The 24,153-nt window shown below is 37.9% G+C and overlaps 1 protein-coding gene across 1 annotated transcript in view; it reads left to right on the top strand.

Annotated features, from left to right (window-relative positions):
• LOC128659789 (gastrula zinc finger protein XlCGF26.1-like) overlaps positions 1-19,253 on the top strand; it is a gene marked incomplete at its 5' end in the record, with an annotated part of 165,254 nt that extends 146,001 nt beyond the window's left edge. The window contains one exon of the mRNA XM_053713360.1: positions 16,970-19,253. Coding sequence (XP_053569335.1) covers positions 16,970-17,851 — 882 coding nt within the window. The remainder of the gene's footprint in view (positions 1-16,969) is intronic.
• Positions 19,254-24,153: the final 4,900 nt, after the last annotated feature.

The raw sequence follows: 24,153 nt of genomic DNA, 5'->3' as shown, positions 1-24,153 counted from the left end.
ATAGGATTCTATCAGCCAAATGGAATTAAGGTAAGAAAAATCTGATTGGCTGATTGAATCAGCCAATCAGATTCAAGTTCAATCTGATTGGCTGATCCAATCAGCCAATCAGATTGAGCTCGCATTCTATTGGCTGTTCCGATCAGCCAATAGAATGCGAGCTCAATCTGATTGGCTGATCCAATCAGCCAATCGGATTGAACTTGAATCTGATTGGCTGATTCAATCAGCCAATCAGATTTTTCTTACCTTAATTCCATTTGGCTGATAGAATTCTATCAGCCAATCGGAATTCGAGGGACGCCATCTTGGATGACGTCCCTTAAAGGAACCTTCATTCGTCGTTAGTCCGTCGGTGAAGAAGGATGGCTCCGCGTCGGCTGCTTGAAGATGGTCCCGCTCCGCGCCGGATGGAAGAAGATAGAAGATGCCGCCTGGATGAAGATGTCTGCCGGTCCGAATGTCCTATTCTGCCCGGATAGGATGAAGACTTTGGACCCTCTGGAGGAGCTCTTCTTGCCAGATAGGATGAAGACTTCGGACCCTCTTCTGGACGGATCGGTGATACCCGGCGTGGTGAAGACAAGGTAGGGAGATCTTCAGGGGCTTAGTGTTAGGTTTATTTAAGGGGGGTTTGGGTTAGATTAGTGGTATGTGGGTGGTGGGTTGTAATGTTGGGGGGGGTATTGTATGTTTTTTTTTAACAGGCAAAAGAGCAGAATTATTTGGGGCATGCCCCGCAAAAGGCCCTTTTAAGGGCTGGTAAGGTAAAAGAGCTTTACAATTTTTATTTTAGAATAGGGTAGGGCATTTTTTTATTTTGGGGGGCTTTGTTATTTTTGTAGGGGGCTTAGAGTAGGTGTAATTAGTTTAAAATTCTTGTAATCTTTTTTATTTTTTGTAATTTTTTTTTTTTTTGTAATTTAGTGTTTGTTTGTTTTTGTAATTTAGTTTAGTTGATATAATTGTAGATAATTGTAGATATTTTATTAAATTTATTTATTGATAGTGTAGTGTTAGGTTTAATTGTAACTTAGGTTAGGATTTATTTTACAGGTAATTTTGTAATTATTTTAACTAGGTAACTATTAAATAGTTATCAACTATTTAATAGCTATTGTACCTTGTTAAAATAAATACAAAGTTGCATGTAAAATAAATATTAATCCTAAAATAGCTACAATATAATTATTATTTATATTGTAGCTATATTAGGGTTTATTTTACAGGTAAGTATTTAGCTTTAAATAGGAATAATTTATTTAATAAGATTTATTTTATTTTGTTAGATTTAAATTATATTTAACTTAGGGGGGTGTTAGTGTTAGGGTTAGACTTAGCTTTAGGGGTTAATACATTTATTAGAGTAGCGGTGAGGTCCGTTCAGCAGATTAGGGGTTAATAATTGTAGGTAGGTAGTGGCGACGTTGGGGGGGGCAGATTAGGGGGTAATAAATATAATATAGGGGTCGGCGGTGTTAGGGGCAGCAGATTAGGGGTACATAGGGATAATGTAAGTGGCGGCGATGTGCGGTCAGAAGATTAGGGGTTAAGAAAATGTAATAGAGTGGTGGCGATTTGGGGGGGCCTCGGTTTAGGGGTACATAGGTAGTTTATGGGTATTAGTGTACTTTAGAGCACAGTAGTTAAGAGCTTTATGAACCGGCGTTAGCCCAGAAAGCTCTTAACTCCTGGCTTTTCTCTGCGGCTGGAGTCTTGTCATTAGATTTCTAACGCTCACTTCAGCCAAGACTCTAAATACCAGCGTTAGAAAGATCCCATTGAAAAGATAGGATACGCAATTGGCGTAGGGGGATCTGCGGTATGGAAAAGTCGCGGTTGGAAAGTGAGCGTTAGACCCTTTCCTGACTGACTCTAAATACCAGCGGGTGGTAAAAACCAGCATTAGGACCCCTTAATGCTGCTTTTGACGGCTAACGCAGAACTCTAAATCTAGGCGAGTGTTATCTATATGACAAACATGAACTAACTCCCCCTAGTGGTAAAAAACTGTCAAAATGCCCTGAGAGAAGTGGCAGCCTTCAAAGGCTTAGAAATTAGCATATGAACCTCCTAGGTTTAGCTTTTAACTAAGAATTCCAAGAGAACAAAGTATCATCATCATGAAAGTTTATTTTGGACTAGACTGACCCTTAAATTATCATAAGATCACTGCTTCTTACCCTCTCAAACTAGCTCAAACATGAGATAATACAGTTGGTAAACAAATAATAAAAGTATCAAATTATTAGTATTAAACTACTCAGCATTGTATCTCATATGTATCTAATAACATGTTAATATTATACATTTGTTTGCAACTAAGTTCTGTTAAAATAACAATTTCCATCAATAAACACATAATATAATGCTGTATCTTAATATATTTTAGGAAACAACAGAAAAATCTCTCACCTTTAAATAAACTGTTTGTTTCCTCCTTACTTATCCATATGATAATCACACCCTGAGGGGGAGGCAGGGACTCTGTATTCATGTGACACCAGAGGGGACAATAGACATCTATATGAGAACAAAAGTCCAGGTGTGACCCTCTCATTGTCTCCTAACTGACAAGTTGTACTCATGTGAGTCACACAGAGAAAGGTGACCCTCCCACATTAGTATAAATATCTGTGTAACACTCAGTGATATCACAGGAGGAACCAGAGAGACTTCATACTTACAGAGCTTCTGCTAAACGGTAATGTGCAAAACCTGACATAAATCTTTATTAACAGCCTCACGCTGTTGTGTTTTATATAATGATGAGAAAATATTGTTCTGTATTTTGTTATGATAAAGATATAATATTTCCCTTCATATAAGAAACTGAGTTTTAAATGACCTGAGGCTCTGACTCCTACTTAGTATATGCAGGAGATCACATTATATAAAAATATGAGTCTGTTATTGGCTGATAGCTGTCACATGGTACAGGTGCAGAACTACATTTATCAGAAAACAATCTACTGCTCTTTTTAAAGTCATAGTAAGTTTATTGCATTGTATTTTTATTATGCATCTATGGTTTTGTAATTCTATATATTATGTTCTTTTAAATGGACTGAATTTGCCAAAAGAACATCTCATATTATCACTCCTTGCAAACTAAAACATCTTTCTGTTCCTAACTCTATCTAAGATAACAATTGAAATGAACATTTTAGTGCCTATCTTGCCGTGTGATTTAAGGCAACTCAGCATTGACCCAGATAAGTTAAAGGACTGGGGGTGGAGCACATGACAAAATGTCTGACAGTGAGAATTAGTAGGAAGTACAATACCAATACTGCAGTATCCAATTTAACTTATATTTAAACAACTGATTTTTAACATTTCTTTCAGGAGAAAATATTGTTTCATATAAATGATAGAAAACAAAGATTATAATATATTTGTAAAGTTGTGATATGGCCCCACTTAAATAAATTTTCTACCATTATGTTGTATAGATCTGGGAAGATTCATATTTAAGGGACAATTATAACACTCACAGAGCTAACTGTACTAAATGCTTGTGCTGAATCAATAGCACATGTGTAATAACCTAAACAGCTGATCTGTATCACATGAATTGTTATGTGTGCCTTTAATGATACCATATGTACAGTTAATCAGAACCATTATTTATTATTATCTCTCTAAACCATTTAATATACTTTTTACAGACACAGCCAGAGCACTGAGAGATATCAGGTATTGATGTAACTGGAGTGAATAAGGGAACCTTCTTCCTGAGCACAGACATTAGTGCCTGTTATCAGCATGAACTCAGATGTGTTAGGTGAGTAAAATAGATATTATGCTGACTTTAATTACTGGGAAAAAGAATAAATCACTCATTAAACAAATATAAGCTATTATATTTATATCTGCATCTTTAAAGGGACACGAAACACATTTTTTTTTCTTTCATGATTTAGAAGGAGCATGCAATTTTATACTTTTCTGAAAAGCATATCTAGATAGGCTCAGTAGCTGCTGATTGGTTGCTGCACATAGATGCCTCATGTGATTGGCTCACCCATGTGCATTGCAATTTCTTCAACAAAGGATATCTAAAGACTGAAGCAAATTAGATAATAGAAGTAAATTGGAATGTTGTTTAGAATAGTATTCTCTACTTCAATCATGAAATAATTTTCTGGGGTTTATTGTCCCTTTAAGAACATTTGTGTCAGTGACAATTATAAAGAAGGAGCAACATCCATTGAGCTGAGGAGGAGGGTAACAAATACTACTCCCCCCTCTGTCCTTTTAGACAGACCATGTCCAACAACTGCATAACCTCACCCCCTGACATTGTTCATTACTCAAAACACCTGCATAACCTGCAACTCGCTCATGGAACACCCATAACTGCACTTATGCCTATCTTGTTTCCATGTGTGTAACACCCACAACTCAGTAATTTAGTTTACTTTGATGTAGTAATGTTTACATTCTATGTCATCCTTTTCTCTTGCAAGGTGTATCCAGTCCACGGATTCATCCTTACTTGTGGGATATTCTCATTCCCTACAGTAAGTGGCAAAGAGAGGACACAGCAGAGCTGTCCATATAGCTCCCCCCCTAGCTCCACCCCCCAGTCATTCTCTTTGCCGGCTCTGGCAGCAGGGCCTCTCTACGGGAGGGTAAAGTGAATGTGGTGTTAGATTTGTAGTTTTATATCTTCAATCAAAAGTTTGTTATTTTTAAATGGTACCGGTTTGTACTATTTACAATGATTTTAGCATGTTGTAACTAAAATCCATTGCTGTTCCCACACAGGACTGAGGAGTACCAGAAAACTTCAGTTGGGGGGAACAGTTTGCAGGCTTAACTGCATTGAGGTATGTTTCAGTCATCTTTTTTCTAGTCAAGACAAGGTAATGCTAGAAGACTGACAAGAATCCCCATGTGGGAAGGGTAAGCCATGTTTCTGAGACTCAGTATAGAACTAAAGGCTTATTTAAGAGGGCTCAATGGGCTGGTTGACACTGTTGCAGGGCAATCAATTATTTTATTTAACTAAATACTCATTTTAGACACTTTTAAACACTTTTGGTGTGTTTATTACGGGGTTTTCTTCCACATGGCATTATTTTAGTCACCTATTTTGGGATTCTGAAGGCCTCACAACTGTGGAGTGGGAGGGGCCTAATTTCGCGCCTCAGTTGCGCAGTTAATTCTGACAGATTGTTCATGCTGCTTCACATGGAGGGCCCAGAGACTGTTTGAGAACTTCAAGAGGCTTGCTTTCCCCAAAACTAATCCCTAAGGGCAGGTAGGGCTACAGCAGGCTGCTGTGGCAAGGTGCTGTAGTTTAATAACCGGTTGTAGACTTTAGACTGCTCCGGTTTGGGCATTAAAGGGTTAATCAGGCTAAAACTTGTTGTGCAATCATATCGAAGCATTAGGGACATACTGTGAAAATTTCAAGAGATTTAGTTCATTTTTCACCGTTTTGTAAAATTGTGTGCGCTTTTTATTTCTTAAAGGCACAGTACCGTTTATTTCAATTTGTGTTTTTTATTGATTAAAGTGTTTTCCAAGCCTGCTTGTGTATAATACTAATCTGTTAAACATGTCTGACACTAAGGAAAGGCCTTGTTCTATGTGTTCAGAAGCCATGGTGGAACCCCCACTCAAAATTTGTCCCAAGTGCACTAATGTGTCTATACACTTTAAAGATCATATTGTGTCAATTAAAAATATAGCCCTAGATGATTCTTTGACTGAAGGTAATGAGGATAGTCCGCCTTCCTCTCCCCATGTGTCATCACCAGTTACACCTGCTCAAGCGATACCTAGTACCTCTAGTGCATTGGCACCTATTACATTGCAACAACTAGCGACAGTCATGGATAATTCCCTTGCGGCCTTTCTATCCAAACTGCCAGTTTTCCCTAAAAAGCACGATAGCTCTGTTTTAAGAACAGATGAGGAGCAGTCAGAAGCTTTGGGAGGTTTATCTGATGTACCCTCACAACACTCTGAAGTAGGGGCGAGGGAGGTGATGTCGGAGGGAGAAATTTCTGACTCAGGAAAGGTTTCTCAGTGGGCAGAATCAGATTCACTAGCGTTTAAATTTAAATTGGAACACCTCCGCGTACTGCTTAGGGAGGTTTTATCAACTCTGGATGATTTTGACCCTATGGTGGTCCTAGAGAAATTGTGTAAAATGGACAAATATCTAGAAGTCCCTGTATACACTGATGCGTTTCCGATCCCTAAGAGGGTGGCGGATATTGTTGCTAGGGAATGGGAGAGACCAGGTGTACCTTTTGTCCCCCCCCCCCCTATCTTTAAGAAAATGTTCCCCGTAACTGATCCCAGGCGGGACGTGTGGCAGACGGTCCCTAAGGTAGAGGAGGCAGTTTCGACACTAGCCAAGCGCACAACCATCCCAATTGAAGACAGTTGTGCTTTTAAAGATCCTATGGATAAAAAGTTAGAAGGTTTACTAAAGAAAATATTTGTTCAACAAGGTTTCCTTCTCCAACCGATTGCCTGCATTATTCCTGTAACTACTGCAGCGGCTTTTTGGTTTGAGGCTCTGGAGGAGTCGCTCCAGAGGGAGACTTCATATGACGAAGTCATGGATAGAATTAATGCTCTAAAACTGGCTAATTCTTTTATCACAGATGCCGCTTTGCAATTAGCTAAGTTAGGGGACAAAAATTCTGGTTTCGCCATTATGGCGCGCAGAGCGCTTTGGCTCAAGTCATGGTCGGCCGACGTGTCGTCCAAATTAAAATTTCTTTCATGTAATTAGCAAGAGTCCATGAGCTAGTGACGTATGGGATATACATTCCTACCAGGAGGGGCAAAGTTTCCCAAACCTCAAAATGCCTATAAATACACCCCTCACCACACCCACAAATCAGTTTTACAAACTTTGCCTCCTATGGAGGTGGTGAAGTAAGTTTGTGCTAGATTCTACGTTGATATGCGCTCCGCAGCAGGTTGGAGCCCGGTTTTCCTCTCAGCGTGCAGTGAATGTCAGAGGGATGTGAGGAGAGTATTGCCTATTTGAATGCAGTGATCTCCTTCTACGGGGTCTATTTCATAGGTTCTCTGTTATCGGTCGTAGAGATTCATCTCTTACCTCCCTTTTCAGATCGACGATATACTCTTATATATACCATTTCCTCTACTGATTCTCGTTTTAGTACTGGTTTGGCTTTCTACTACATGTAGATGAGTGTCCTGGGGTAAGTAAGTCTTATTTTCTGTGACACTCTAAGCTATGGTTGGGCACTTTTTATATAAAGTTCTAAATATATGTATTCAAACATTTATTTGCCTTGACTCAGGATGTTCAACATTCCTTATTTCAGACAGTCAGTTTCATATTTGGGATAATGCATATGAATAATTCATTTTTTTCTTACCTTAAAAATTTGACTTTCCCTGTGGGCTGTTAGGCTCGCGGGGGCTGAAAATGCTTCATTTTATTGCGTCATTCTTGGCGCGGACTTTTTTGGCGCAAAAATTATTTTCTGTTTCCGGCGTCATACGTGTCGCCGGAAGTTGCGTCATTTTTGACGTTCTTTTGCGCCAAAAGTGTCGGCGTTCCGGATGTGGCGTCATTTTTGGCGCCAAAAGCATTTAGGCGCCAAATAATGTGGGCGTCTTTTTTGGCGCGAAAAAATATGGGCGTCACTTTTGTCTCCACATTATTTAAGTCTCATTGATTTTTTGCTTCTGGTTGCTAGAAGCTTATTCACTGGCATTTTTTTCCCATTCCTGAAACTGTCATTTAAGGAATTTGATCAATTTTGCTTTATATGTTGTTTTTTCTATTACATATTGCAAGATGTCCCACGTTGAAGCTGAGTCAGAAGATACTTCTGGAATATCCCTGCCTGGGGCTGGAGCTACCAAAGCTAAGTGTATCTACTGTAAACTTATGGTATCTGTTCCTCCAGCTGTTGTTTGTACTGTTTTGTCATGACAAACTGTTTATGCAGATAATATTTCCTTTAAGTACTGTTACATTACCTGTTGCTGTTCTGTCAACATCTAATACTCAGAGTGTTCCTGATAACATAAGAGATTTTGTTTTTAAATCCATTAAGAAGGCTATGTCTGTTATTCCTCCTTCTAGTAAATGAAAAAAGTCTTTTAAAACTTCTCATTTTTCAGATGAATTTTTAAATGAACATCATCATTCTGATTCTGATAATGGTTCTTCTGGTTGAGGATTCTGTCTCAGAGGTTGATGCTGATAAATCTTCATATTTATTTAAAATGAAATTTATTCGTTCTTTACTTAAAGAAGTCCTAATTGCATTAGAAATTGAGGATTCTGGTCCTCTTGATACTAAATCTAAACGTTTAGATAAGGTTTTTAAATCTCCTGTAGTTATTCCAGAGGTTTTTCCTGTCCCTAGTGCTATTTCTGAAGTAATTTCCAGGGAATGGAATAATTTGGGTAATTCATTTACTCCTTCTAAACGTTTTAAGCAATTATATCCTGTGCCATCTGACAGATTAGAGTTTTGGGACAAAATCCCTAAAGTTGATGGGGCTGTCTCTACTCTTGTTATGCGTACTATTCCTACGGCAGATGGTACTTCCTTAAGGATCCTTTAGATAGGAAAATTGAATCCTTTCTAAGAAAAGCTTACTTGTGTTCAGGTAATCTTCTTAGACCTGCTATATCTTTAGCGGATGTTGCTGCAGCTTCATCTTTTGGTTAGAAGCTTTAGCGCAACAAGTAACAGATCATAATTCTCATAGCATTTTTATTCTTCAACATGCTAATAATTTTATTTGTAATGCCATCTTTGATATCATTAGAGTTGTTGTCAGGTATATGTCTCTAGCTATTTTAGCTAGAAGAGCTTTATGGCTTAAGACTTGGAATGCTGTTATGTCTTCTAAGTCTACTCTGCTTTCCCTTTCTTTCCAGGGTAATGATCGTTTTCATTCCTTTTGTCACAACAAGGAACAAAAACCTGATCCTTCATCCTCAGGAGCGGTATCAGTTTGGAAACCATCTCCAGTCTGGAATAAATCCAAGCCTTTTAGAAAATCAAAGCCAGCTCCTAAGTCCACATGAAGGTGCGGCCCTCATTCCAGCTCAGCTGGTAGGGGGCAGATTACGTTTTTTCTAAGAAATTTGGATCAATTCCGTTCACAATCTTTGGATTCAGAACATTGTTTCAGAAGGGTACAGAATTGGCTTCAAGATAAGGCCTCCTGCAAAGAGATTTTTTCTTTCCCGTGTCCCAGTAAACCCAGCGAAGGCTCAAGCATTTCTGAAATGTGTTTCAGATCTAGAGTTGACTGGAGTAATTTTGCCAGTTCCAGTTCTGGAACAGGGACTGGGGTTTTATTCAAATCTCTTCATTGTACCAAAGAAGGAAAATTCCTTCAGACCAGTTCTGGATCTAAAAATATTGAATCGTTATGTAAGGATACCAACATTCAAAATGGTAACTGTAAGGACTATCCTGCCTTTTGTTCAACAAGGGCATTATATGTCTACTATAGATTTACAGGATGCATATCTGCATATTCCGATTCATCCAGATCACTATCAGTTTCTGAGATTCTCTTTCCTAGATAAGCATTACCAGTTTGTGGCTCTGCCGTTTGGCCTAGCTACAGCTCCAAGAATTTTTTACGAAGGTTCTCGGTGCCCTTCTGTCTGTAATCAGAGAACAGGGTATTGTGGTATTCCTTATTTGGACGATATCTTGGTACTTGCTCAGTCTTCATATTTAGCAGAATCTCATTCGAATCGACTTGTGTTGTTTCTTCAACATCATGGTTGGAGGATCAATTTACCAAAAAGTTCATTGATTCCTCAGACTTAGGTAACCTTTTTAGGTTTTCAGATAGATTCAGTATCCATGACTCTATCTTTGATAGACATGAGACATCTAAAGTTGATATCAGCTTGTCGAAACCTTCAGTCACAATCTTTCCCTTCGGTAGCCTTATGCATGGAAATTCTAGGTCTTATGACTGCGGCATCGGACGCGATCCCCTTTGCTCGTTTTCACATGCGGCCTCTTCAGCTCTGTATGCTGAACCAGTGGTGCAGGGATTACACAAAGATATCTCAATTAATATCTTTAAAACCGATTGTACGACACTCTCTGACGTGGTGGACAGATCACCATCGTTTAGTTCAGGGGGCTTCTTTTGTTCTTCCGACCTGGACTGTAATTTCAACAGATGCAAGTCTTACAGGTTGGGGAGCTGTGTGGGGGTCTCTGACAGCACAAGGGGTTTGGGAATCTCAGGAGGTGAGATTACCGATCAATATTTTGGAACTCCGTGCAATTTTCAGAGCTCTTCAGTCTTGGCCTCTTCTGAAGAGAGAATCGTTCATTTGTTTTCAGACAGACAATGTCACAACTGTGGCATACATCAATCATCAAGGAGGGACTCACAGTCCTCTGGCTATGAAAGAAGTATCTCGAATTCTGGTTTGGGCGGAATCCAGCTCCTGTCTAATCTCTGCGGTTCATATTCCAGGAATAGACAATTGGGAAGCGGATTATCTCAGTCGCCAAACGTTGCATCCGGGCGAATGGTCTCTTCACCCAGAGGTATTTCTTCAGATTGTTCAAATGTGGGAACTTCCAGAAATAGATCTGATGGCTTCTCATCTAAACAAGAAACTTCCCAGGTATCTGTCCAGATCCCGGGATCCTCAGGCGGAGGCAGTGGATGCATTATCACTTCCTTGGAAGTATCATCCTCCCTATATCTGTCCGCCTCTAGTTCTTCTTCCAAGAGTAATCTCCAAGATTCTGAAGGAATGCTCGTTTGTTCTGCTGGTAGCTACAGCATGGCCTCACAGGTTTTGGTATGCGGATCTTGTCCGGATGGCCTCTTGCCAACCGTGGACTCTTCCGTTAAGACCAGACCTTCTGTCGCAAGGTCCTTTTTTCCATCAGGATCTCAAATCCTTAAATTTAAAGGTATGGAGATTGAATGCTTGATTCTTAGTCAAAGAGGTTTCTCTGACTCTGTGATTAATACTATGTTACAGGCTCGTAAATCCGTATCTAGAGAGATATATTATAGAGTCTGGAAGACTTATATTTCTTGGTGTCTTTCTCATCATTTTTCCTGGCATTCTTTTAGAATTCCGAGAATTTTACAGTTTCTTCAGGATGGTTTAGATAAAGGTTTGTCCGCAAGTTCCTTGAAAGGTCAAATCTCTGCTCTTTCTGTTCTTTTTCAGAGAAAGATTGCTAATCTTCCTGATATTTATTGTTTTGTACAAGCCTTGGTTCGTATTAAACCTGTCATTAAGTCAATTTCTCCTCCTTGGAGTTTGAATTTGGTTCTGGGGGCTCTTCAAGCTCCTCCGTTTGAACCTGTGCATTCATTGGACATTAAATTACTTTCTTGGAAAGTTTTGTTCCTTTTGGCCATCTCTTCTGCCAGAAGAGTCTCTGAATTGTCTGCTCTTTCTTGTGAGTCTCCTTTTCTGATTTTTCATCAGGATAAGGCATTGTTGCGAACTTCTTTTGAATTTTTACCTAAGGTTGTGAATTCCAACAACATTAGTAGAGAAATTGTAGTTCCTTCATTATGCCCTAATCCTAAGAATTCTAAGGAGAAATCTTTGCATTCTTTGGATGTTGTTAGAGCTTTGAAATATTATGTTGAAGCTACTAAGACTTTCCGAAAGACTTCTAGTCTATTTGTCATCTTTTCCGGTTCTAGAAAAGGCCAGAAAGCTTCTGCCATTTCTTTGGCATCTTGGTTGAAATCTTTAATTCATCATGCCTATGTTGAGTCGGGTATAACTCCGCCTCAGAGGATTACAGCTCATTCTACTAGGTCAGTTTCTACTTCCTGGGCGTTTAGGAATGAAGCTTCGGTTGATCAAATTTGCAAAGCAGCAACTTGGTCTTCTTTGCATACTTTTACTAAATTCTACCATTTTGATATGTTTTCTTCTTCTGAAGCAGTTTTTGGTAGAAAAGTACTTCAGGCAGCTGTTTCAGTTTGAATCTTCTGCTTATGTTTTCATTTAAACTTTATTTTGGGTGTGGATTATTTTCAGCAGGAATTGGCTGTCTTTATTTTATCCCTCCCTCTCTAGTGACTCTTGCGTGGAAAGATCCACATCTTGGGTAGTCATTATCCCATACGTCACTAGCTCATGGACTCTTGCTAATTACATGAAAGAAAACATAATTTATGTAAGAACTTACCTGATAAATTCATTTCTTTCATATTAGCAAGAGTCCATGAGGCCCACCCTTTTTTGTGGTGGTTATGATTTTTTTGTATAAAGCACAATTATTCCAATTCCTTATTTTTTATGCTTTCGCACTTTTTTCTTATCACCCCACTTCTTGGCTATTCGTTAAACTGATTTGTGGGTGTGGTGAGGGGTGTATTTATAGGCATTTTGAGGTTTGGGAAACTTTGCCCCTCCTGGTAGGAATGTATATCCCATACGTCACTAGCTCATGGACTCTTGCTAATATGAAAGAAATGAATTTATCAGGTAAGTTCTTACATAAATTATGTTGCTTCAACCTCTGCAACCGCAAAGCAAGAGGGTAACGCTTCACAGCCCAAGGCAACCTGGAAGCCTTTGCAGGGCTGGAACAAGGGTAAACAGGCCAAGAAGCCTGCAGCTGCTACTAAGACAGCATGAAGGGGTAGCCCCCGATCCGGGACCGGATCTGGTAGGGGGCAGACTCTCTCTCTTCGCTCAGGCCTAGGCGAGAGATGTTCCCAATCCCTGGGCATTAGAGATCGTTACTTAGGGATATCTTCTAGAATTCAAGGACTCCCCTCCAAGGGGAAGGTTCCACATTTCTCGTCTGTCTTCAGACCAGACAAAGAAAGAGGTGTTCTTACGCTGTGTAGAAGATCTACTCAAGATGGGAGTGATATATCCAGTCCCAATTACAGAACAAGGACTGGGTTTTTACTCAAACCTGTGTGTGGTTCCCAAAAAGGAAGGAACTTTCAGGCCAATCCTGGATCTAAAAATTCTAAACAAATTCCTCAGAGTTCCATCATTCAAGATGGAGACCATTCGAACAATCTTACCTATGATCCAGGAAGGTCAATATATGACTACCGTGGATCTAAAGGATGCGTAACTACATATTCCTATCCACAAAGATCATCATCAGTTCCTAAGGTTCGCCTTTCTGGACAAGCATTACCAGTTCGTTGCCCTTCCCTTCGGGTTGGCCACCGCTCCCAGAATTTTCACAAAAGTGCTAGGGTCCCTTCTGGCGGGTCTAAGACCGCGGGGCATTGCAGTAGCACCTTATCTGGACGACATCTTAATACAGGCATAGTCTTTTTCCCAGAGCCAAGGCTCATACGGAGATTGTTCTGACCTTTCTAAGGTCTCACGGGTGGAAGGTGAACATCGAAAAAAGTTCTCTGTCCCCGCTCACAAGGGTTCCCTTTCTGGGAACATTAATAGACTCGGTAGAAATGAAAATATTTCTGACGGAGGTCAGAAAGTTAAAGCTTTTAACTACTTGCCGAGTTCTTCATTCCATTCCTCGGCCATCTGTAGCTCAGTGCATGGAGGTAATCGGATTGATGGTAGCGGCAATGGATGTAGTCCCTTTTGCTCGAATACATCTCAGACCACTGCAACTGTGCATGCTCAAACAATGGAATGGAGATTATGCAGATTTTTCTCCTCAAATACAACTGGACCAGAAGACCAGAGATTCTCTTCTCTGGTGGTTGTCTCAGGATCACCTGTCTCAGGGAATGTGCTTCCGCAGACCGGAGTGGATCATTGTAACAACCGACGCCAGTCTGTTAGGCTGGGGTGCGGTCTGGGACTCCCTGAAAGCTCAGGGCCTATGGTCTCGGGAAGAGTCTCTTCTCCCGATAAACATTTTGGAACTGAGAGCGATATTCAACACGCTTCAGGCATGGCCTCAACTAGCGGCGGCCAAATTCATCAGATTTCAGTCGGACAACATCATGACTGTAGCGTACATCAATCATCAGGGGGGAACAAAGAGTTCCCTAGCGATGAAAGAAGTAACCAAAATAATCAGGTGGGCGGAGGATCACTCCTGCCATCTATCTGCAATTCACATCCCAGGAGTAGACAACTGGGAGGCGGATTTTCTGAGTCGTCAGACTTTTCACCCGGGGGAGTGGGAACTCCACCCGGAGGTTTTTGCTCAGCTGACCCAGCTATGGGGCATTCCAGAATTGGATCTGATGGCGTCCCGTCAGAACACCAAACTTCCTCTCTACGGATTCAGGTCCAGAGATCCCAAGGCGCCATTGATAGATGCTCTAGTAGCGCCTTGGTCCTTCAATCTGGCTTATGTCTTTCCACCGTTTCCCCTTCTCCCTCGTCTGGTAGCCAGAATCAAACAGGAGAAGGCTTCGGTAATTCTGATAGCGCCTGCGTGGCCACGCAGGACTTGGTATGCAGACCTAGTGGACATGTCATCTGTCCCACCATGGACACTGCCAACGAGGCAGGATCTTCTAATACAGGGTCCATTCAAGCATCCAAATCTAGTTTCTCTGCGGCTGACTGCTTGGAGATTGATCGCTTAATTCTATCTAAGCGTGGTTTCTCTGAATCAGTTATAGATACTCTGATCCAGGCCAGAAAGCCTGTCACCAGGAAAATTTATCATAAGATATGGCGGAAATATCTGTGTTGGTGTGAATCCAAGGGTTACTCGTGGAGTAAGATTAGGATTCCAAGGATATTGTCTTTTCTCCAAGAAGGATTGGAGAAAGGTTTGTCAGCTAGTTCCTGCTTTGCAGTGTAATTCACCCTATCTGGTGTTCCATGCAGATAAGGTAGTTTTGCGTACCAAACCTGGTTTTCTTCCTAAAGTTGTTTCTAATAGGAATATTAACCAGGAAATCATTGTTCCTTCCCTGTGTCCTAATCCATCTTCAAAGAAGGAACGGCTTCACAATCTTGATGTGGTTCGTGCCTTAAAATTCTATTTACAAGCAACTAAAGATTTCAGACAAACATCATCCTTGTTTGTTGTCTATTCTGGTAAGAGGAGAGGTCAGAAAGCGACTGCTACCTCTCTTTCCTTCTGGCTGAAAAGCATCATCCGATTGGCTTATGAGACTGCTGGGCAGCAGCCTCCTGAACGAATTACAGCTCATTCCACCAGAGCTGTGGCTTCCACATGGGCTTTCAAGAATGAGGCTTCTGTTGAACAGATTTGTAAGGCAGCGACTTGGTCTTCACTGCATACTTTTGCCAAATTTTAAAAATTCGATACTTTTGCTTCTTCGGAGGCTATTTTTGGGAGAAAGGTTTTGCAAGCAGTGGTGCCTTCCGTTTAGGTTACCTGTCTTGTTCCCTCCCTTCATCCGTGTCCTAAAGCTTTGGTATTGGTATCCCACAAGTAAGGATGAATCCGTGGACTGGATACACCTTGCAAGAGAAAACAGAATTTATGCTTACCTGATAAATTACTTTCTCTTGTGGTGTATCCAGTCCACGGCCCGCCCTGGCAATTAAGTCAGGTTAAAAATGTTTTATTTAAACTACAGTCACCACTGCACCCTATGGTTTCTCCTTTTCTCCTAACCTTTGGTCGAATGACTGGGGGGTGGAGCTAGGGGGGGAGCTATATGGACAGCTCTGCTGTGTGCTCTCTTTGCCACTCCCTGTAGGGAATGAGAATATCCCACAAGTAAGGATGAATCCGTGGACTGGATACACCGCAAGAGAAAGTAATTTATCAGGTAAGCATAAATTCTGTTTTTTTAATTTGTAATTTACAGGTAAATACATTTAATAATACAAAACAGAAGGCATTTTTGAGTATAAAAAATGTTTTTTTTTATTGAGATGGATTATATTATAATGAATATAAAAATGTGAGTCACACAGAGAAAGGTGACACTCCCACATTAGTATAAATATCTGTGTAACACTCAGTGATATCACAGGAGGAACCAGAGAGACTTCATACTTACAGAGCTTCTGCTAAATGGTAATGTACAAAACCTGACATAAATCTTTATTAACAGCCTCACACTGTTGTGTTTTATGTAATGATGAGAAAATATTGTTCTGTATTTTGTTGTGATAAAGATAAAAGATTTCACTTCATATAAGAAACTGAGTTTTAAATGACCTGAGGCTCTGACTCCTACTTAGCATATGCAGGAGTACATATTATATAAAAATATGAGTCTGTTATTGGCTGATAGCTGTCACATGGTGGGGTTTATTGTCCCTTTAAGAACATTTGTGTCAGTGACGTTATAAAGAAGGAGCAACATCCATTGAGCTGAGGAGGAGGGTAACAAATACTACTCCCCCTCTGTCCTTTTAGACAGACCATAACTGCACTTATGCCTATCTTGTTCCCATGTGTGTAACAGTACACCCACAACTCAGTAATTTAGTTTACTTTGATGTAGTAATGTTTACATTCTATGTCATCCATTTTTAATTTGTGATTTACAGGTAAATACATTTAATAATACAAAACAGAAGGCATTTTTGAGTATAAAAAATGTTTTTTTTTTATTGAGATGGATTATATTATAATGAATAAACAGTCTTATTTTTCTTTATTCCATTTATTTTTATGGAGACAAACACTTTAATATAGTATATCCCTCCTTCACTACAGAAAGCATCAGAATGATACAGCAAACTCCAAAAATCTTAGATGCCAATGACTATTCACAAACATTGCGAATATCACAAAAGATATTAAAAGACTATGGTGAATTGGCAGGAACTGGGCAGCAGTCATTATGTACAGAGAGTAATTTAGTCATCAAACAAGAGGACAACATTTATGCCTTATCTAATGAAATTATTATCCCAGATGATAAACCACACACATTTACTGGGGTTTCAAAATATATTAAAGAAGGGAAAAGTCTACAGTCTAGCCAAAGGATTCATACAAAGGAGAAACCTTTCAAATCTACAGAATGTGAGAAACAACACACATGTACTGAGTGCGGCAAATGTTTTACACTAATGAGTAAACTGAAAATTCATAAAAAGATTCACACAGGAGAAAACCCGTTCACATGTACAGAGTGTGGAAAAAGTTTTACACAAATATATAGTTTGAAAACTCATGAAAGGATTCACACAGGGGAAAAGCCTTTCACATGTACAGAGTGTGGAAAATGTTTTACACATAAGAGTAGTCTGAAAGCTCATGAAAGGATTCACACAGGAGAAAAGCCTTTCACATGTACAGAGTGTGGAAAATGTTTTACACAAATATATAGTTTGAAAACGCATGAAAGGATTCACACAGGGGAAAAGCCTTTCACATGTACAGAGTGTGGAAAATGTTTTACACATAAGATTAGCCTGAAAACTCATGAAAGGAGTCACAGAGGAGAAAAGCCTTTTACGTGTACAGAGTGGGGAACAAGTTTTATACAAAAAAGTGATCTGAAAAGTCATGAAAGAATTCACACAGGAGAAAAGCCTTTCACATGTACAGAGTGTGGAAAATATTTTACACATAAGAGTAATCTGAAAACTCATGAAAGGATTCACACAGGAGAAAGGTCTTTCACATGTACAGAGTGTGGAAAATGTTTTACAGAAAAAAAAAATCTGAAAACTCATGAAAGAATTCACACAGGAGAAAAGCCTTTTACGTGTACAGAGTGTGGAAAAAGTTTTATAAAAAAAAATTATCTGAAAAGTCATGAAAGAATTCACACAGGAGAAAAGCCTTTTACATGTACAGAGTGTGGAAAAAGTTTTACACAAATGGGTCATCTGAAAACTCATGAAAGGAATCACACAGGAGAAAAGCCTTTCACATGTACAGACTGTGGAAAATGTTTTACACAAATAAGTAATCTGAGAAAACATGAAAGGATTCACAAGGGAAGAAACCTTTCACATGTTTAGAAAGTGGAAAAAAGGTTTTTATTGAAATCGGGTATCAAAAAACGCCAAATATTTACACACAAATAAACTTTATATACACAGTGTACAAACCTCTTTACAATTATCCTAAAGAGGACAAACTCTCTAAATAGAAGCATCAAAATATATGTTATTGTAAATAATACTTTCTTAATCCCAGTTTTAAAAGCCCCAGATTGGAAGTGATATCCCGCTGTCCTTTGTTCCTCTATATATGTGCACCTCAGTTTCTCTCATATCAATGTGATAGAATCCAAACACCACACAGGAATATACAGATCTGTCCTCATACTGACCAGTTTACACAACCATTCACCACCAAAGCACCCCCAGTGTTGTTTATTAATATGTCAGTCTTAGGAGTTGTACGTTTGATTTACATAGGGGAGGAAATCATTATATTTACAGAATAAAGAGTCTTTATATGAATAGAGTGTTAGAGAATTAAATAAACAAGAACATCAGTCTCAAATGATTGACATCTGGGGGATATATTTAATGTGCACATCATGTGGATAAACCTTTTCTTATAGCAATAGATGCTTAGCATTGTACATGTTATATACCAGAGGAATTACTGAGGGTAAACTGATTTTATTTAATGAGACACAATATCAGTAACCGGTACATACGTGATCATAATCAGTTTAATTTAAACGGCTACTATAACCTACATGTATACTGGGTATGTAATATGTGTGTCATGTGATCCATAATCAGTTTAATTTAAACAGCTACTATAACCTACATGTATACTGGGTATGTAATATGTGTGTCATGTGATCATAATCAGTTTAATTTAAATGGCTACTATAACCTACATGTATACTGGGTATGTAATATGTGTGCCATGTGATCATAATCAGTTTAATTTAAATGGCTACTATAACCTACATGTATACTGGGTATGTAATATGTGTGTCATGTGATCATAATCAGTTTAATTTAAATGGCTACTATAACCTACATGTATACTGGGTATGTAATATGTGTGTCATGTGATCATAATCAGTTTAATTTAAATGGCTACTATAACCTACATGTATACTGGGTATGTAATATGTGTGTCATGTGATCATAATCAGTTTAATTTAAATGGCTACTGTAACCTACATGTATACTGGGTATGTAATATGTGTGTCATGTTCTGTAACTTGATATTATGTCTGTTAGATGTTTTCATGTTAGTTAGAAGCCACAAGAACTGATAATAACACATACTGTATATATAAAGGGAACATTATATGTCTGATAAATCCCTTTGTATCAAGAGCACAAGTGTTAGGTATATTTATACCATGTGTGCATATATCATGTAATGCTGCTGTTTACTATATAATGATATACAATGTTTTTTATGCAAATAAAAAGTGATTGTAATTCAGACCAGTATTTTGTGTTTTTTGTATAATTAAAAACATTATATCATAGAAAAATTAGGAAAACATCATCAAATACAGAAGTAAAATCTGACAGTGAAAGTTAAACGCTGATAATTCAGATAGAGCAGCAATTTCACCTAACTTTCCAATTCCTTTCTATTATCTAATTTGCTTTGTTCTTTTTGTATCCTTTGTTAAAGAATAAACATAGGAGGCTGATATTATATGAGCTTAGGGGCGTGCACGTATATTTGACACTCTGTGCAGCAGTGTTTGTAACTATGTATAACATTGCTATAAATGTTCTTGCGAACTCTGCTGTCTGAAGATACATGCACGCTCCTGAGTTCACCTAGGATTACTCTTTAACAAAGGATACTAAGAGAACTAAGTACAAATTATAATATAAGTAAATTGGAAAGTTGTTTGAAATGTCATGCTCTATCCAATCCATTTAAGTTTAATTTTGCCTTTACTGTCCCTTTAACAGTACATAAAACAATATCAAATTAACCCCCGACCTACACCAACCCAGATTATTAATCACCAGCAAGACGTTTTATACACACACATTTTATGTTGCTTAAATCATACTTAAAGGGATAGGGAATGACACTTTCATGATTCAGATAGAATGTGTCATTTAAATTTCACTTCCGTTATCAAGTGTATGTACTACTGAGAGCGAACTGGTGGTTACACACGTGTGCCTCTTGTCATTGGCTCACCAGATATGCTCAGCTAGCTCCCAGTATTACATTGCTGCTCTATAGCTGACTTTGCAGAAGTTAAATACATAGTTATAAACAATCAGTGGTACAATAATAAACTGATCTAACATATTAAAATATGTTTGCCCCTTTATGCCCCTTTATATCCCTTTAATTAACAGCAGAGACAATAACAATTATTTCTAGATAATTAATATCTTGTTAGATTTGTCACAATGTTATCTTCATTAAACAAGGATTCACAACAAGATAGCACAAAGCTAGATCTGACTAAAGGGACAGTAAACAGCTTGAGACATATAAATATAAACTGACTAATTATTCCTAGGAAAACAACTTTACCGTATACTTTCATTGTCTAATAGTATTGTTATATCAGCTGTGTGCCGGGATATTATCTGTGTGTCACAGACATACAGTGACTAATAATGCAATAAACACATAGATATAACGTCACTGACTTACTATTTAATGTCTAATAGTATTGTTATATCAGCTGTGTGCAGGATATTATCTGTGTGTCACAGACGTACAGTGACTAATAATGCAATAAACACATAGAGGTAACGTCACTGACTCACTATTTAATGTCTAATAGTATTGTTATATCAGCTGTGTGCAGGATATTATCTGTGTGTCACAGACGTACAGTGACTAATAATGCAATAAACACATAGTAATAACTTCACTCACTCACTATTTAATGTCTAATAGTATTGTTATATCAGCTGTGTGCTGGGATATTATCTGTGTGTCACAGACGTACAGTGACTAATAATGCAATAAACACATAGAGTTAACGTCACTGACTCACTATTTAATGTCTAATAGTATTGTTATATCAGCTGTGTGCCGGGATATTATCTGTGTGTCACAGACGTACAGTGACTAATAATGCAATAAACACACAGAACTTCACTCACTCACTATTTAATGTCTAATAGTATTGTTATATCAGCTGTGTGCAGGGATATTATCTGTGTGTCACAGACGTACAGTGACTAATAATGCAATAAACACATAGAAATAACTTCACTGACTCACTATTTAATGTCTAATAGTATTGTTATATCAGCTGTGTGCTGGGATATTATCTGTGTGTCACAGACGTACAGTGACTAATAATGCAATAAACACATAGAAATAACTTCACTGACTCACTATTTAATGTCTAATAGTATTGTTATATCAGCTGTGTGCTGGGATATTATCTGTGTGTCACAGACGTACAGTGACTAATAATGCAATAAACACATAGAAATAACTTCACTCAGTCACTATTTAATGTCTAATAGTATGGTTATATCAGCTGTGTGCTGGGATATTATCTGTGTGTCACAGACGTACAGTGACTAATAATGCAATAAACACATAGAAATAACTTCACTGACTCACTATTTAATGTCTAATAATATTGTTATATCAGCTGTGTGCTGGGATATTATCTTTGTGTGACAGACGTACAGTGACTAATAATGCAATAAACAAATAGAGGTAACTTCACTCACTATTTAATGTCTAATAGTATTGTTATATCAGCTGTGTGCCGGGATATTATCTGTGTGTCACAAACGTACAGTGACTAATAATGCAATAAACACATAGAGATAACTTCACTCACTCACTATTTAATGTCTAATAGTATTGTTATATCAGCTGTGTGCCAGGACATTATCTGTGTGTCACAAACGTACAGTGACTAATAATGCAATAAACACATAGAAATAACTTCACTCACTCACTATTTAATGTCTAATAGTATTGTTATATCAACTGTGTGCCGGGATATTATCTGTGTGTCACAGATGTAAAGTGACTAATAATGCAATAAACACACAGAACTTCACTCACTCACTATTTAATGTCTAATAGTATTGTTATATCAGCTGTGTGCCGGGATATTATCTGTGTATCACAAATGTACAGTGACTAATAATGCAATAAACACATAGAGATAACTTCACTCACTCACTATTTCATGTCTAATAGTATTGTTATATCAGCTGTGTGCCGGGATATTATCTATGTGTCACTGACGTACAGTGACTAATAATGCAATAAACACACAGAAATAACTTCACTGACTCACTATTTATTGTCTAATAGTATTGTTATATCAGCTGTGTGCCGGGATATTATCTGTGTGTCACAGACGTACAGTGACTAATAATGCAATAAACACATAGAGATAACTTCACTCACTATTTAATGTCTAATAATATTGTTATATCAGCTGTGTGCCGGGATATTATCTGTGTGTCACAGACGTACAGTGACTAATAATTCAATAAACACATAGAGGTAACTTCACTCACTCACTATTTAATGTCTAATAGTATTGTTATATCAGCTGTGTGCCGGGATATTATCTGTGTGTCACAGACGTACAGTGACTAATAATGCAATAAACACATAGAGGTAACTTCACTCACTCACTATTTAATGTCTAATAGTATTGTTATATCAACTGTGTGCCGGGATATTATCTGTGTGTCACAAACGTACAGTGACTAATAATGCAATAAACACATAGAGGTAACTTCACTCACTCACTATTTAATGTCTAATAGTATTGTTATATCAGCTGTGTGCCGGGATATTATCTGTGTGTCACAGACGTACAGTGACTAATAATTCAATAAACACATAGAGGTAACTTCACTCACTCACTATTTAATGTCTAATAATATTGTTATATCAGCTGTGTGCCGGGATATTATCTGTGTGTCACAGACGTACAGTGACTAATAATGCAATAAACACATAAAGGTAACTTCACTGACTCACTATTTAATGTCTAATAGTATTGTTATATCAGCTGTGTGCCGGGATATTATCTGTGTGTCACAGACGTACAGTGACTAATAATTCAATAAACACATAGAGGTAACTTCACTCACTCACTATTTAATGTCTAATAGTATTGTTATATCAGCTGTGTGCCGGGATATTATCTGTGTGTCACAGACGTACAGTGACTAATAATGCAATAAACACATAGAGGTAACTTCACTCACTCACTATTTAATGTCTAATAGTATTGTTATATCAACTGTGTGCCGGGATATTATCTGTGTGTCACAAACGTACAGTGACTAATAATGCAATAAACACATAGAGGTAACTTCACTCACTCACTATTTAATGTCTAATAGTATTGTTATATCAGCTGTGTGCCGGGATATTATCTGTGTGTCACAAACGTACAGTGACTAATAATGCAATAAACTGTCAGTATATTTATGAAAATCTTAGTGGTGCTATCCAAATAATATATCAGCTTATGGCAGGGTTATAACACAATACAAATAATAATTTTCCTTAAAAATAGAAACCCTTAATCAACATGCACCTACTAGACCATACAATTAATATAAATATCTGAATTCTTTTATTTAGTTAATATCCATGAACATTTTTGAAATATACTTGCAATGTTAGAATATGACACAAAATTTATATGCGTTAAAACCAACTCTTAAGATATGCTTTCCTTCTTACAAAACCCAGAAAATTGTATCTTTAAAACCAACCTTATTTATAAATAGCCTTTAACATCCAAGCAATACAATTTTAAACAATGTTTATAAACAATAGGATAATATATATATTCTGCTATCTAACTGCAATTTATCCTAAAACAATATTGACTTAAAACACCAGAACTTTCATAGATAAATCACTTAGTCTACCAGATACAAATTTAAACAATACCTAGGCTTATAAAATATTAACTTGAAAAATACACTGCTTCTTTAAATCTTTTAACTGTACTTTAAACTGCAGTGACTTAGAATTTAACTAATAGTCTTGCCAATAACCTTGAATACGTTACCAGGGTAAAGAGCAGTTGATATCCAATATTCCTTAATAGGAATTGTTTCACCTCAGAATACCATAAAAAAAAAGTATAATTTGCAGTCAATGAGAAAGTGGTAGATCAGCTTTGCCAAAGTAAAATGGTCTTTTTCACGCCCAGCAGGAACCAGTTTTCAAGTTTAGCTCAGCAGAAAGATCTCCTCTCTTTATGTTTGCAATCACTTTATATGAGTTCTCCTCACTGGTGAATTGGAAACGCCCACGGAGCCTTGTCCCTTGTCATTGGATAATTGGAGTATCTTATTAACAGCCAAAAAACCTTTTGGTTGTAGTTCTCGTATGGCAACACCGG

The sequence above is a fragment of the Bombina bombina genome, chromosome 5 (genome assembly GCF_027579735.1).
Source record: "Bombina bombina isolate aBomBom1 chromosome 5, aBomBom1.pri, whole genome shotgun sequence".
In the NCBI taxonomy this organism is placed as follows: domain Eukaryota; kingdom Metazoa; phylum Chordata; class Amphibia; order Anura; family Bombinatoridae; genus Bombina; species Bombina bombina.
The sequence above is the reverse complement of the archived record's forward strand: the minus strand, read 5'-3'. Positions and strand labels throughout refer to the sequence as shown.